This window comes from Lipotes vexillifer, unplaced genomic scaffold (genome assembly GCF_000442215.2).
Source record: "Lipotes vexillifer unplaced genomic scaffold, Lipotes_vexillifer_v1.1 scaffold844, whole genome shotgun sequence".
Taxonomy (NCBI): domain Eukaryota; kingdom Metazoa; phylum Chordata; class Mammalia; order Artiodactyla; family Lipotidae; genus Lipotes; species Lipotes vexillifer.
In genome coordinates, this window is record NW_006782254.1 from 377,126 (window position 1) to 390,569 (window position 13,444).

Genomic DNA, 13,444 nt, shown 5'->3' on the forward strand with positions numbered 1-13,444 from the left:
GACTCCATGCTCCCAACGCAGGGAGGCTGGGTTCGATCCTTGGTCAGGGAACTACATCCCACATGCATGCTGCAACTGAGAGTTCACATGCCGCAACTAAGAGCCTGCATGCTGCAACTAAGACCCAGCGCAGCCAAATAAAGTAAATAAATAAATAAATATTAAAAAAAAACCAAACCACACTGTCAAGGGTAAAGACTTAATAAAAATAATATTTAAAAAAATTGATTTTTAATTGTGAGAGTTTATTTCTGTACTCTCAATTCTATTCCACTGATCTATATAGTCTTATGCTAGTTAATACTACAGTGTTTCGGTTACTGGTTTGTTTTTTGTTTGTTTTTTGTTTTTCTTTTTTTTGGACCCACTGTGTGGCAGGCAAGATTTTAGTTCCCCAACCAGGGATCAAACCCATGCCCCCTGCAGTGGAAGCACAGAGTCCTAACCCCTGGACCACCAGGGAATTCCCTGGTTACTATTGTTTTTCAGTAAGTTTTGAAATCAGGAAGTAAGAGTCTTCTAAATTCTTCTTTTTCCAGATTGTTTTGGCTGTTCTCTGTCCATTGAATTTCCACATGAACTTTGGGATTGGCTTATCAATATTTGCAAAGAAACCAGTTGAGATTCTGATAGGGATTGTGTTGACTGTATATCATTTTGAGGAGTACTACCATGTTAACCATCTGAAATCTTCTGTTCATGAACATGGAATGTCTTTTCATTTATTTAAAATAGATCTTTCATTTCTTTCAACAATGTTTATAGTTTTCTGAGTGTAAGTTTTACACTTTTTTTGTTAAATTTATTCCTAAGTGTTTTATTTTTAGTGATGCTTTTGTAAATGGAATTATTTTCTTTCTTTTTAATATTTATTTATTTGGCTGTGCTGGGTCTTAGTTGTGGCCTGCGAGATCTTTGTTGCCACGTGCGGAATCTTCATTGTGGCATGCAGGATCTTTTAGTTGGAGCATGTGGGATCTTTTAGTTGCAGCATGTGGGATCTTTTAGTTGTGGCATGTGGAATCTTTGGTTGTGGCATGCGGGATCTTTAGTTGTGGCATGCAAACTCTTAATTGCGGCATGTGGGATCTAGTTCCCAGACCAGAGATCGAACCCGGGCCCCCTGCATTGGGAGCATGTAGTCCTAGCCACCGGACCATGAGGGAAGTCCCTAGTTTCTTAATTTCATTTTGAGTTGTTCTTGGCAAGTGTATGGAAATATATTTAATTTTTATATATTGATCTTATATCCTGTAATCTTGATGAACTTGTTGATTCTAATAGATTTTAGTGGATTCCTTAGGATTTTCTATTTGCAAGATAATGTCATCTACAAATAGAGATAGTTTTTCTTCTTTTTTTTTTCAATTTGGTTGCTTTTTATTTATTTTCTTGACTAATTCCCCTAGCTAGAACTTCTAGTACAATGTTGAATAGAAATGGTGAGAGCAGACATTTCATCTTGTTTCTGCTTTTATGAGGGAAGCATTCAGTCTTTCACCATCATGTTATCTGTGGTAGATGCCTTTTATCAGGTTGAGGAAGTTCCCTTCTTTTCCATGCTTAAAAAATTTTTTAAAAAATCAATTAATTAATTTTTGGCTGCACTGGGTCTTTGTTGCTGCGTGCAGGCTTTCTCTAGTTGTGGCGAGCGGGGGCTACTCTTCGTTGTGGTGCTTGGGCTTCTCATTACGGTGGCTTCTCTTGTTGCAGAGCACAGGCTCTAGGGCGCGCAGGCTTCAGTAGTTGTGGCACATGGGCTCAGTAGTTTTGGCATGCAGGCTCTAGAGCACAGGCTCAGTAGTTGTGGTGCACGGGCTTAGTTGCTCTGCAGCATGTGGGATCTTTCTGGACCAGGGATCGAACCCGTGTCCCCTGCATTGGCAGGCGGATTCTTAACCACTGTGCCACCAGGGAAGTTCCTCCGTGCTTTTTAAAAGTGTTTTTTTTGTATCAGGAATCTGTTTAGGATTTTGTCAAATGCTTTTTCTGTGTCTGTTGAGACGATTGTGTGGTGTTTGCCCTTTATTCTATTGATATGGTGTATTACATTAATTGAGTTTTAGACATTAAACCAACCTTGCATTCCTGGGATAAATCCCACTTTGTCATGGGTTTTTTTTAATGTGTTGTTGATTCAGTTTGCTAGCATTTCATTGAAGATATTTTCATCTACATTCGTAAGAGATATTGGTGTATAGTTTTCTTGTGATCATCATTCTTTTTAATTTTCTTCACACAGTGGGTGTACAGTGGTATCTTATTGTGGATTTAATTTGTATTTTCCTAATATTTAATGGTGTTGAACATCATTTCATGTTTTTATTTGTCATTGGTATATCTTCTTTGATGAATTCAATGACTGTTGAAATATTTTGCCCAATTATTAGTTGGTTATTTTCTTATTATTGTGTTATAAGAGTTCTTTATATATTCCAGATAGATACAAGCTCTTGTTCAATATGTTTTACAAATATTTTCTCCAGCTCTCTGGACTTGCCCTTTCCTTTTATAAATGGTATCTTTTTTTTTTTTTTTTTTTTTGTGGTACGCGGGGCTCTCACTGTTGTGGCCTCTCCTGTTGTGGAGCACAGGCTCCAGACGCGCAGGCTCAGCGGCCATGGCTCACGGGCCCAGCCGCTCCGCGGCATGTGGGATCTTCCTGGACCGGGGCACGAACCCGTGTCCCCTGCATCGGCAGGCGGACTCTCAACCACTGCGTCACCAGGGAAGCCCTAAATGGTATCTTTTGAAGAGCAGAAGTTTAAAATTTTGATGAAGTCTAGTTTGTCTGTTTTCTACTATTGTGCTTTTTGTATCCTATTTAAGAACATTTTAAGTTAATTTTTGTAAGTGGTAGGAAGTAAAGATCAATGTTTAAAATTTTTTAAAAAATGTGTATCCCATATTTCATACAGCCCCATTTGTTGAAAAGATTATCTTTTCCCCATTGAACTGCCTTGACATCTTTGCTGATAATCAGTTGACGATGTAGTGTGGATCATTTTTTGGACTCTTCCTTGATCAGTCTTTATGCCAATACTTTACTTTCTTGAATACTGTAACTTTATAATAAGCCTTGAAATAAAATTGGAATGCATATTCTCCAAATTTGTTTTTCTTTTACAAAATTGATTTGGCTATTCTAATCCTTTGCATTTCCATATACATTTTAACAATTGGCTTGTCAATTTCTATAAAAATGCTTCCTGTAGTAGATTTTTAGGTTAATACATAGGGATCTCCACATTTTTAACAATATTAAATGTTCCAGTCCATGAAAATTGTTTATCTTTCTTTATTTAGGTCTTTGATTTCTTTCAGTAATATTTTTTAGTTTTCAATGTGTAACTCTTTTACATATTTTATTAAAAATTTCCCCAGATATTTCAAGTTTTTTATGTTATTAAAAATAGCACTTATTTTAATACCAGTTTCTAAGTGTACATTGTATTTTGTGATCTAGCTAATCTCTCTTCCTAGTCTAGTGGCTTTTTTAAGATTCTGTAGGATTGTCTGCATAAACAATCGTATCATCTATGTACAAAACAGTTTTATTTCTTCCTTTTCAATCTGTATGCCTTTTATTTATTTTTCTTGCCTTATGATTGCACTGGCTAGGGTCGTCACAACAAATTGAAATAGAGGTTGTGAGATCATTTATCTTTTCCTTGCTTTTGATCATAGGGGAAAACATTCAGATTTCACTATTAAATATGTTAGCTGTAAGTTTTTCACAGATGTTCTTTATCTGCTTGAGAAAGTTACCTTCTATTCTTAGTTTGCTGAGAGTTTCTGTCCTGAGTATATATTGAATTTTCTCATTTGCTTTTCCTGTACCTATGAGAGATTCTTATTTTGTTTGTTATTCTTAATTTAGTTGGTTAATATGGTGAATTATATTGATTGATATTTGAATATTAACCCATCCTGTATTTCTGGAGTAAATGCTTGGTTGTGATGTCTTATCTTTCATATGTTGATGGATTTAATTTGTTAAAATTATGCTAAGGATTTTTGTGTATATGTTTGTGATGGTGTTGATTTGTTTTCTTTTTTGTTTTAATGTTTATTTACTTTTGATATCAGGATAATGCTGGCCTCATAGAACGGTTGAGAATTGTTCCCTTCTCTTCTTCTTTTTTTTTTTTTTACTTAGGAAGAGTTTGTTTATATAATTGTTATTTTTTTCCTTAAATGTTTGGTAGCATTCACCAGTGCACATCTAGGTCTGTAGTTTTCTTTATGGGAAGGTTTTAAAGTTCAGTTTCTTTAGTAAGTATATTACTATTCAGGTTATCTTTTTTTTTTTTTTTTTTTTGAGTGGGCTTTGATAGTTTGTGCCCTTTAAGGATTTTGTCCATTTCATCTAAATTGTTGAATTTATTTACAAAAACTTGTTCATATTATTCCCATAGTATCCCCTTAAGGTAGGATCTTTAGATATGTCCTTTCTCTCCTTCTGTTGTTGGTAACCTTTGTCTTCTCCATTTTTTCCATGATCAGTATAACAAAAGGTGTTTACCAGTCTTATTGATCTTGTCAGAGTACCAGCCCTTGTTTTCATTGATTTTTTTCTCTTTTCTATTTCATTCTACTAATTTCTATCCATTCTACTTCATTCTGCTCATTTTCTGTTTATATCTGCTGTCATCCTTAATATTTCATTTCTTACATTGGGTTTAATTTACTCTGTTTTGTAGTTTATTAAGCTGGAAGCTTAGGTCCTTGATTTTAAATCTTTTCAAACATGGGCATTTAATGTTATAGATTTCTTTTAAAACACTGCTTAAGCAGCATACCACAAATTTTTTATGTCATGATTTCATTCTCATTTAGGTCAAATTAGTTAGCAATTTCCATTGTGATTTCTTCTCTCACCCATACATTAGAAGTGTGTTCCTTAGCTTCCTAACATTTGGGCAGTTTACAGATACCTTTTTGTTACTGATATTTGTTTCTATTTTAATTATCTGTGGTCAGAGAATATACTTTGTATGATGTGAATGCTTTTTCATTTATTGAGACTTGTTTTTTGGCTCAAGATGTGGTGTGTTTTGGTAAATATTCTTGTGCACTTGAGAAGAATGTGTACTCTACTCTTGTTGGGTGGAGTGTTCTATAAATTCTACATCAAATTGGTTGATAATATTGGTTGCCTTCTATATCCTTACTGGTTTTTCTGTCTACTTGTTCTATCAGTTATTGAGAGGGAGGTATTGAGATCTGCTGCTAAATCTGTGGATTTGTTTATTTTTTTTTCAGTTTTATCAGTTTTTGCTTCGTGTAGTTTGAGGCTCTCATATTAGGTGTATTAACATTTAAGATTGTTATGTCTTTGATAAACTGACCCCTTCATCATTGTGAGATGATGTGAGGTGTATTATATCATGAAACTGAAAACACACTTGTGAAAATTTTTATGGATCCCAGCCAGGTACTCCCTTTGTCAGACCCTGCCTTTTGAAGGATTTTAGGCTACTTATAAGAATTTATCTCTTGTAGTGTTCTTTGATGTTATATCTATTTTGTCTGATATTAACATAGCCATTTCAGCTTTCTTTTGAGTAGAATTAGAATTGTTTATCTTTTTCCATCCTTTTACCTATTTCTGTCTTTATGTTTGAATTATGTTTTTTAGGCAGCATTTAGTTGGGTCCTGCTTTTTAACAATATAATAATCTTTGTCTTTTAATTGGGCTTTTTATATCCTTTCCACTTAATGTGGTTATTGATATAGCTGGGTTTAAATTAGTGGTTAGCTGAAACTGATGCCTACCGGCTTGTACCAGCTTGCAAGATCTGATTATGCATATCTCTTCTCATCTTTGCTTTCAGTGACATCATGCTAGTAGATTCAAATTGACCATGGTGGGATTATTTACAACACAAAAATAGACAAATGCTATCAATAAGACCTCCCTCACCCTCCATGAGACTATTAAACATTTACTAGGACACCACTGATTTAAATCTACCATCTTTCTACTCGTTTTCTTTTTGTTCAATATCTTTATTCCTTTTTTCCTCTGTCTTCTTTTCTGTTCATTGAGAATTTTTTATAATTTTATTTTGTCTGTTTTATGAACATATTAACTATGCCTCGGGTGTTTGCTTTTAGTGGTTGCTTTAGGGTTTACATTCATCTTTAACTTATTCACAAACCACCTTTAAGTAATGTTACGACTGTTCACTATAGTATTACATGAACCTTACAAAGTATTTTTTTGTTTACCTCTTCCTAGAGGCACATTTTGCTTCAATACATGTTATAAGCCCTATATCAGCTATTGATTTTGCTTTAAATAGTCAATTATTTTTAAAAGAATTCTTAAAGTAGAAAAAAACCTTATATTTCTCCACATGTTTATAATTTTCAGTGATCTTTATTCCTTTATTATTGATTCCAATTTTCCTCTAGGATTATATTCCTTCTGCCTGAAGATTCTCTTTTAACGTTTCACATAGTGCTGGTCTGCTGGTGATGAATTTTCTCAGTTTTGTATGTTCTAGTAATTCTTTATTTACCTTATTTTTTTCATTTTTTTAACCTTTTTTTTAAAGATGTATTTGCTGAGTACAGAATTCTAGTTTAGCTTCACTCTTTTTTTTTTGGCTTTCATTGTTTTTGATTTAAAATCTGCTGTCATTCTTATTTTTTTTGTTCCTCTATACTTAATGTGTATTTTTCTTTGGTTACTTTTAAGATTTCTTTATCACTGTTTTTTTTTTTTTTTTTTGGGTTCGCGGGCCTCTCACTGTTGTGGCCTCTCCCATTGCAGAGCACAGGCTCTGGACACAGAGCCCCAGCGGCCATGGCTCATGGGCCCAGCCGCTCCGCGGCACGTGGGATCCTCCTGGACCAGGGCACGAACCCGTGACCCCTGCATTGGCAGGCGGACTCTCAACCACTGCGCCACCAGGGAAGCCCTATCTATCACTGGTTTTGAACAATTTTATTATGTTGTACCTTGGTGTAGTTTTATCGTGTTTCTTGTGCTGGGGTTTGTTGAGGTTCTTGGATATATGAGTTATAGTTTTCATCAGATTTGAAAATTTTTCATCCATTATGTCTTCAAATATTTTTTTTCTGACTTTTGTCTCTCTCCATTTTCTCTGTTTCTGGGACTCCAATTACATATCTACTAAACTCCTTGGTTGTTGTTCCATAATTCACTGATTTTGTTCATTTTTTTCTAGCTTTTTTCCTCCTCATATTTTAATTTCCTACTTCTCCAAGTTTACCAATCTATGCTGCATTGTCTAATCTGCTGTTAATTCCACTGAATTTACTTTTCATTTCGGACAATGTATATTTTATCTCTAAAAGTTTCATGTGGGTCATTTTTTTTATATCTTCCCTATTTTTCTTTGTCATGTTCATGCTTTCTTCTACCTTCTTGAACAGATGGAGTATATTATAGTAACTGTTTTAATGTTCCCATCTAATTCTATCAACTATATCATTTGTATTGATTGATTAATCCACTCTTTACAAGTTGTACTTTTCTGTTTCATTGCATGCCTTATAACTTGTGATTGAATGCTAGACATTTAAAATTTTACTTTGTTGGGTGTTGAATTTTTATGTTCTGTTAACTACTTAGGGGTTTGTTCCGGGGTAGGTGTTTTTTAGAAGTGGTTTGATACTTTTGAGATTTGCTTTTAAGCTTCGTTAGGTAGAATCAGAACAGCCTTTATTATTCTAAGACTAAACTGACACTGTTACTCAAGCAGTAACCTCAGGATTCCATTGATGCCCCATATGTTAGGAGATTTTTCCCATTGTGGTTTTGGGAATAAGAGCTATTCCTGTCCCTGTGGGAACACTGGGAATTATTCTGCCTGCTTCTTTCCAGTGATTCTTTCCCTGGTCTCAGTAGTTTCCTCATATTCATGTGTTGATTAGACTCATTGAAAACTCAAGAGGAACTCTCTTCAGATCTTCAGCTCTCTCTCTCTTCTCTCCATTACTCTTCTCTGTGAGTTCTTTCAGAGATCACTATACTAAGCTTTATGTTGTCCATTGTCTGAAAACAGTTGCTTTGTATATTTTGTCCAGGTTTTTAGTTGCTTAAGACAGAAGGGTAAATCTGGTTTCTATAGTGCATCATGACTAGAAGCAGAAGTTGTATATCATTGTTTTCATTCACATTCCTTTTTAACTTAGGTATGAACATTTTCTGTATTTTTAAAATGTTCTTTTTTAGATTTCTTTTGACAGAAAAAAATTTACATCTATGGAAATCCAAACACATAATTATATATACTTATTTTTAAGATTTCTGTGTTCACAGATTCCACAGATCCCATTTATCAGCTCATTTTGTCTTACTCCTTTGGATTATCAAGTTGCTTATCATATCTAACTAAATAATTTTCCTCTTGTAAGCCTATTTTTTTTTTTTTTTTTTTTTTTTTTAGTAAAAGTGAAGTCTACTGTTGAACATCAATGGTACTCTATGTTTAGAAACAATAAATGCTTTACAAACCTTGCCAGATCATTAAAATATCCTCCCCAATTCTTCCTCTTTGGTTTTACCACTCTTTATATCTTTCTTTACATCAGGTCTGCTTTTACTGATTTTGCAACGGCATCATTTAGGGCCCGAGATATTCTTCATTCCAAGCCGAGTTCATAAAATAAACGGATGAGTAAGTTGGGTTGAGCCAGCCCTTTCTGTGCTGGCGCAGGAGAGGACGTGCCTCCAGCAGGTCAGGCGACTCGGGCCAAGGAGGGAACTGTACACCTCTCCAGATCCCGCTCCAGCGCCACCCTGCTGGTCTGGAACAAAGTCACAGAGCCCAGCCGGATCTACAGCACGCTTGGGAAAGAAGTTCCGTTCTTTGATTCATCGCCCGACAAGCATTCCCAGTTCTCTGGATTTGATCCACCTGTGGCCCCATCAGTTGCAGTCACAGGCCTGACTCTCATCCCAGGAGACCTGAGCCACTCCTTGGAAAGGTACCAAGCTCTTGGAAGAAATGCAAAATGGAAGCACAAAAACGCCTTGCAGTTCCATGGAGAAAACACTCATATCACGAGAGATACACCGTTAAGTGCTTGCCATCCATCAACTCACCTCATTTTACCCACCCACAAGCCTCCAAGGGAGGTACCAACACTATTCCTATTTTTTGGAAGAGAACACTGAGGTTTAAAATGAAATTAACAAAGCTCTGCCTAAGATGACATGCCAAGTAATGAAACAGTAAAGACTAATACCCTGGGCTGTGACTTTACCTGCCTTTCTTTCACTGTAAGAGATCATATAAATTGGCATCACATTACAAGGGAACAGCGATGGTTTTCAAGTGGAAACTGCTTTATTTAAAGGGATGGTTTTTTGGGGGGTTTTGGGTTTTTTGCGGTACGCGGGCCTCTCACTGCTGTGGCCTCTCCCGTTGCGGAGCACAGGCTCCGGACGCACAGGCTCAGCGGCCATGGCTCACGGGCCCAGCCGCTCCGCGGCATGTGGGATCTTCCCGGACCGGGGCACGAACCCGCGTCCCCTGCATCGGCAGACGGACTCTCAACCACTGCGCCACCAGGGAAGCCCCTATTTTTTCTTAATCTTAGTTTTTTCATAGCATTCCCTTTAGAACCCCTTTGTGCACCAAAAAAATCTTGATTTATTTCATTCAACAATTATTTATGGAATGTTTATTATGTAACAGGCCATATGCTAGGCATTGGATACACATACAGAAGTATGTGAAGCAGAGTTCCTGCCCTCAGTGTGTTCATAGTCTAGTAGGTAAACTGGTAAGAAACAGTTAGCTTTCCCTTTGTAGAATGTTTGCAGTAGGAACTGTGTTTTTCTATTCTAGAACCATGGAAACAGAGGTGATTGCACTCTGAGTATCACTTTATCCTAACCCTAATTCACTCTTTTTCTCAAATACCCAAGCCTGCTCCTGCCTTTGAGTCTTTATTCTTGCTGTTCCTTCTGCCTTGAATGCTCCTCTCCCAAAGGTGTCCAAATGACTTGCTCCTACTCCTTCACATCCCTGCTCAAATGTCATTTTGTCAATGTGACCTCCCTTGACTATTTTCTATAAAGTAGCACTTCCCACTTTCAATCTTTATCCCTATACTTGAATTTATTCATTATAGCATTACTATTTACATTTTAATTAATTTTCATCCCCATTACTTTCTGTCCCCTCCTCCCTCAAATGTAAATGCCAGATGAGCAGGGACTTTATCTGTTTTGTTCACTGTTTTATCCCCAGCACCTTGAGTAGTTATTTGCACATATGGATTCTTTATACATGTTTCTTGAAAGGATTAATACCTCTTTGGTCACTTGATTATTTTTCCTTCCCATGTTTCCCTGCAAAGCGTTTTCTGACTGATTTTATTCACATTGTCCATTTTTGGCTTACTCTACACTTCAAATAAGTAAATGTCTTAGTAACGCTGTAATAGTTAAAAGAGACACCTATCATCATGTCAAGTACTTATTAAATTTTGTTTTTTCCCCTCTCTTAGTTTTCAAACAGGACCAATCCAATTGATAAACATCTCGAAGTCCTGATCAACAAGTATGGATTGTCAGCCCACCCAGTTGCTTCTCAGATGTTTGGGTTTGCTGGAAAAGAGCACATGGAAAAATATGGTATGTTAAAAAACTTTAAGTCTTATTGGTAGTTATATACACGTGAGAAACAATAGGTATTTATTAAGAAACTGTGGGGGATGCCAAGATGTATAAAATGTGAAATGGTTTTTCAATTAAGTTGAAGAAATAGTCTGTATAGAATTCAGTTTTCTAAAAGTATTTATACTTAGGACATCATTTGAGAAGTACCTAGAATGCTCCAAAAGAAGACATTGAAATAGGAAAAGTAACATAAATCTTGTCTCCTTTAATCATAGACTATAAATTGAGGCTCATTAGTTCTGAATATGGTAATTGAGACTTAAAGCTAGCCCTTGGTAATAGATTTATGTAGCCAAATTTTATTCTCAGTATTTGAATCCATCAGGAGTCCATCATCATCTGTCAGTCCATAGTGTTTTATGAGATTTAAATTTCACAGTTGATTTTTATTTTGTAGGTAAACATCCTAGCTTTTTGACTGATGATCAGTGATTGGCCTGCCTTAGCCAGTTAGATAAAGCATGGGACAGTGCAGATAGAGTTTTTGATTTTGTTTTTGTTTTTGTTTTTATTGTATGACCCTGAACCAGTGCCTTGTTGTGTACTGTGAGATAAGAAAGAAAATAGTTGTGCTTGAAAGTTCAGCATTCCTATTCTTTGCAGGAAATATATCCCAGGTTTGTTAGTCAAGATCAAGTAATCAGAAAGGAAAGAAATCTTCAAGGAAGAATGGTAGGATGGTATAGAGGAGCACTGCCAGTTTGGGGCCATGGAAATTTTCTTTCTTGTAGCTATTTCTTACCATTTTAAACTCAGTCCATTCCAATCTGGCTTCCCTCCTTTCTCAAGGCTACCACTGATCACTATGTTGCCATATCAAGTAAATGCTTTTCAATCCTATTTTAATAGACCTCAGCACCATTAGTCCCTTTTGATCACTTCTTTCTTAAAACATTCTCTTCTCTTGGCCTCTGTGACATCTCGTTCTGGTTTTCCTTACCTCTTTGGCTATTGCTTGTCCATTTCCTTTTTAATTTTTTTGAATGATTTTTTAATAATTTATTTATTTATTTATATTTTAAATTTTTGGCTGTGTTGGGTCTTTGTTGCTTTGCATGGGCTTTCTCTAGTTGCGGCGAACAGGGGCTACTCTTTGTTGTGGTGCAGGGGCTTCTCATTGTGGTGGCTTCTTTTGCTGAGGAGCACGGGCTCTAGGTGCATGGGCTTCAGTAGTTGTGGCTCGTGGGCTCTAGAGCGCAGGCTCAGTAGCTGTGGCGCACAGGCTTATTTGCTCCGTGGCATGTGGGATGTTCCCAGACCAGGGCTGGAACCTGTGTCTCCTGCATTGGCAGGTGGATTCTTAACCACTGCACCACGAGGAAAGTCCCTCCATTTCCTTTTGAATTAAATAATTCATTTAAAATATTGAGCTATTATTATATTGCAGGCACTATTCTAGGCACTGGAATATAGCAGTATATCAGTTAGCTATTGCTGTGTAATAAACCACTCCAAAACTCAGCAATTTTAAACAATGATTATTTATTATTATAGCTTACAAGTTTGTAGATTGACTGGGAATCAGCTGATCTAAGTCATGCTCAGCTCTTTTTGTCTGGGTTGATCATATGACTGTAGGTTGGTTGGAGGCTCTGTTTTAGTACTGCTTGGCTGGGTCATATGTCCCTCATTTTCCTCTTGGGACCAGAGGGCCAGCTCTGGGATGTCCTTTTCATGGTCACAGCAGAAGCACAAGAGAGTAATCTGCAACATGCGAGGCCTTTTGAGACTTGACCAAAGCAAGTCACATGGCAAACTTGGAATCAAGGGATAGGGTAATATGCTCTACTTCTTTTGTGGTAGGAAACTTCAAAGTCAGACCATAAAGGATATTCAGGAGGGAAAAAGAATTAGGGACATCAGTGCATTCATTCACAAGCAACAAATAAGCAAATGAAATGTGAGGGTTTTGCTTAAATTTCTAGTCGAGGAGAGACAGTAGCATATGAAAAAAACTACGATAATTTCAAACAATTATTAGTCCTGTGAAGAAAATAAAACAAGGTAAGGCACTTATGGGGAGAGGGAGGCAAACTTAGGATAGTCGGTGATGAACTCTATACTTTTATATCCAGTTGGCATCTTCGCATCTCTGCTTGTGTATGTAACAGATGTCTCAAATTTCACACGTTCAGATGCAAACTCTTCATTCTGTTCCCCCATATCTTAAATTTGCTCCTCCTCTACTTTTCCTCATCTCAGTAAGTGGCATTTCCATCCATTCAGATGTTCAAAGCAAAAACATGAGTCATCTTTGACACTTCTCCCCACTCTTCCCCTACTCCAGTCCCTCACTATGTCCTATCAGTTCTACCTTCAAACTCCAAATTATGTTTTTTTTCCCCCCAGTTTCTTTTACTATCACAGCTCTTATCCCAGACCATAATTTTTCAAACTTTGATCTGTGACCTGCTAGGAAATTAAAGAATCAAAGTAGTGATTGAACCCAGCATTTTTAAAAAATATGACATTTGTTGTTGTTGTGTATTATAACTCGTCAGAGAAATGCACACAACATAAATATACAGCTTCATGAATTCTCACAAAGCTCATAACTGTGACCTAAATTACCTCCCAGGTCAAAAATAGAATGCTAACACTTAAGAATCCTCTCTGTAGATAATTTTTATCTTAAGAACTTTGTGGGTCTCCTGTGAATCTTGTTTGGTCATGCCATTAGTCAACAAGCTACACCTGCAAATCTCTCTGGGCTAAGTGCCTTTCTACCTTGGGTCCTTTCTGAGATGGCTGAGGAGCAGCATTCTTAAGCTTCCTAG

At 36.6% G+C, this 13,444-nt stretch overlaps 1 protein-coding gene across 1 annotated transcript in view; it reads left to right on the forward strand.

The window, feature by feature from the left end:
• Positions 1-13,444, forward strand: part of LOC103081853 (non-specific lipid-transfer protein) — a gene marked incomplete at its 3' end in the record, with an annotated part of 83,930 nt that overhangs the window by 27,262 nt on the left and 43,224 nt on the right. Inside the window, exon 6 of the mRNA XM_007455051.1 lies at positions 10,496-10,622. Within this exon, the coding sequence (XP_007455113.1) occupies positions 10,496-10,622 (127 nt within the window). The remainder of the gene's footprint in view (positions 1-10,495; positions 10,623-13,444) is intronic.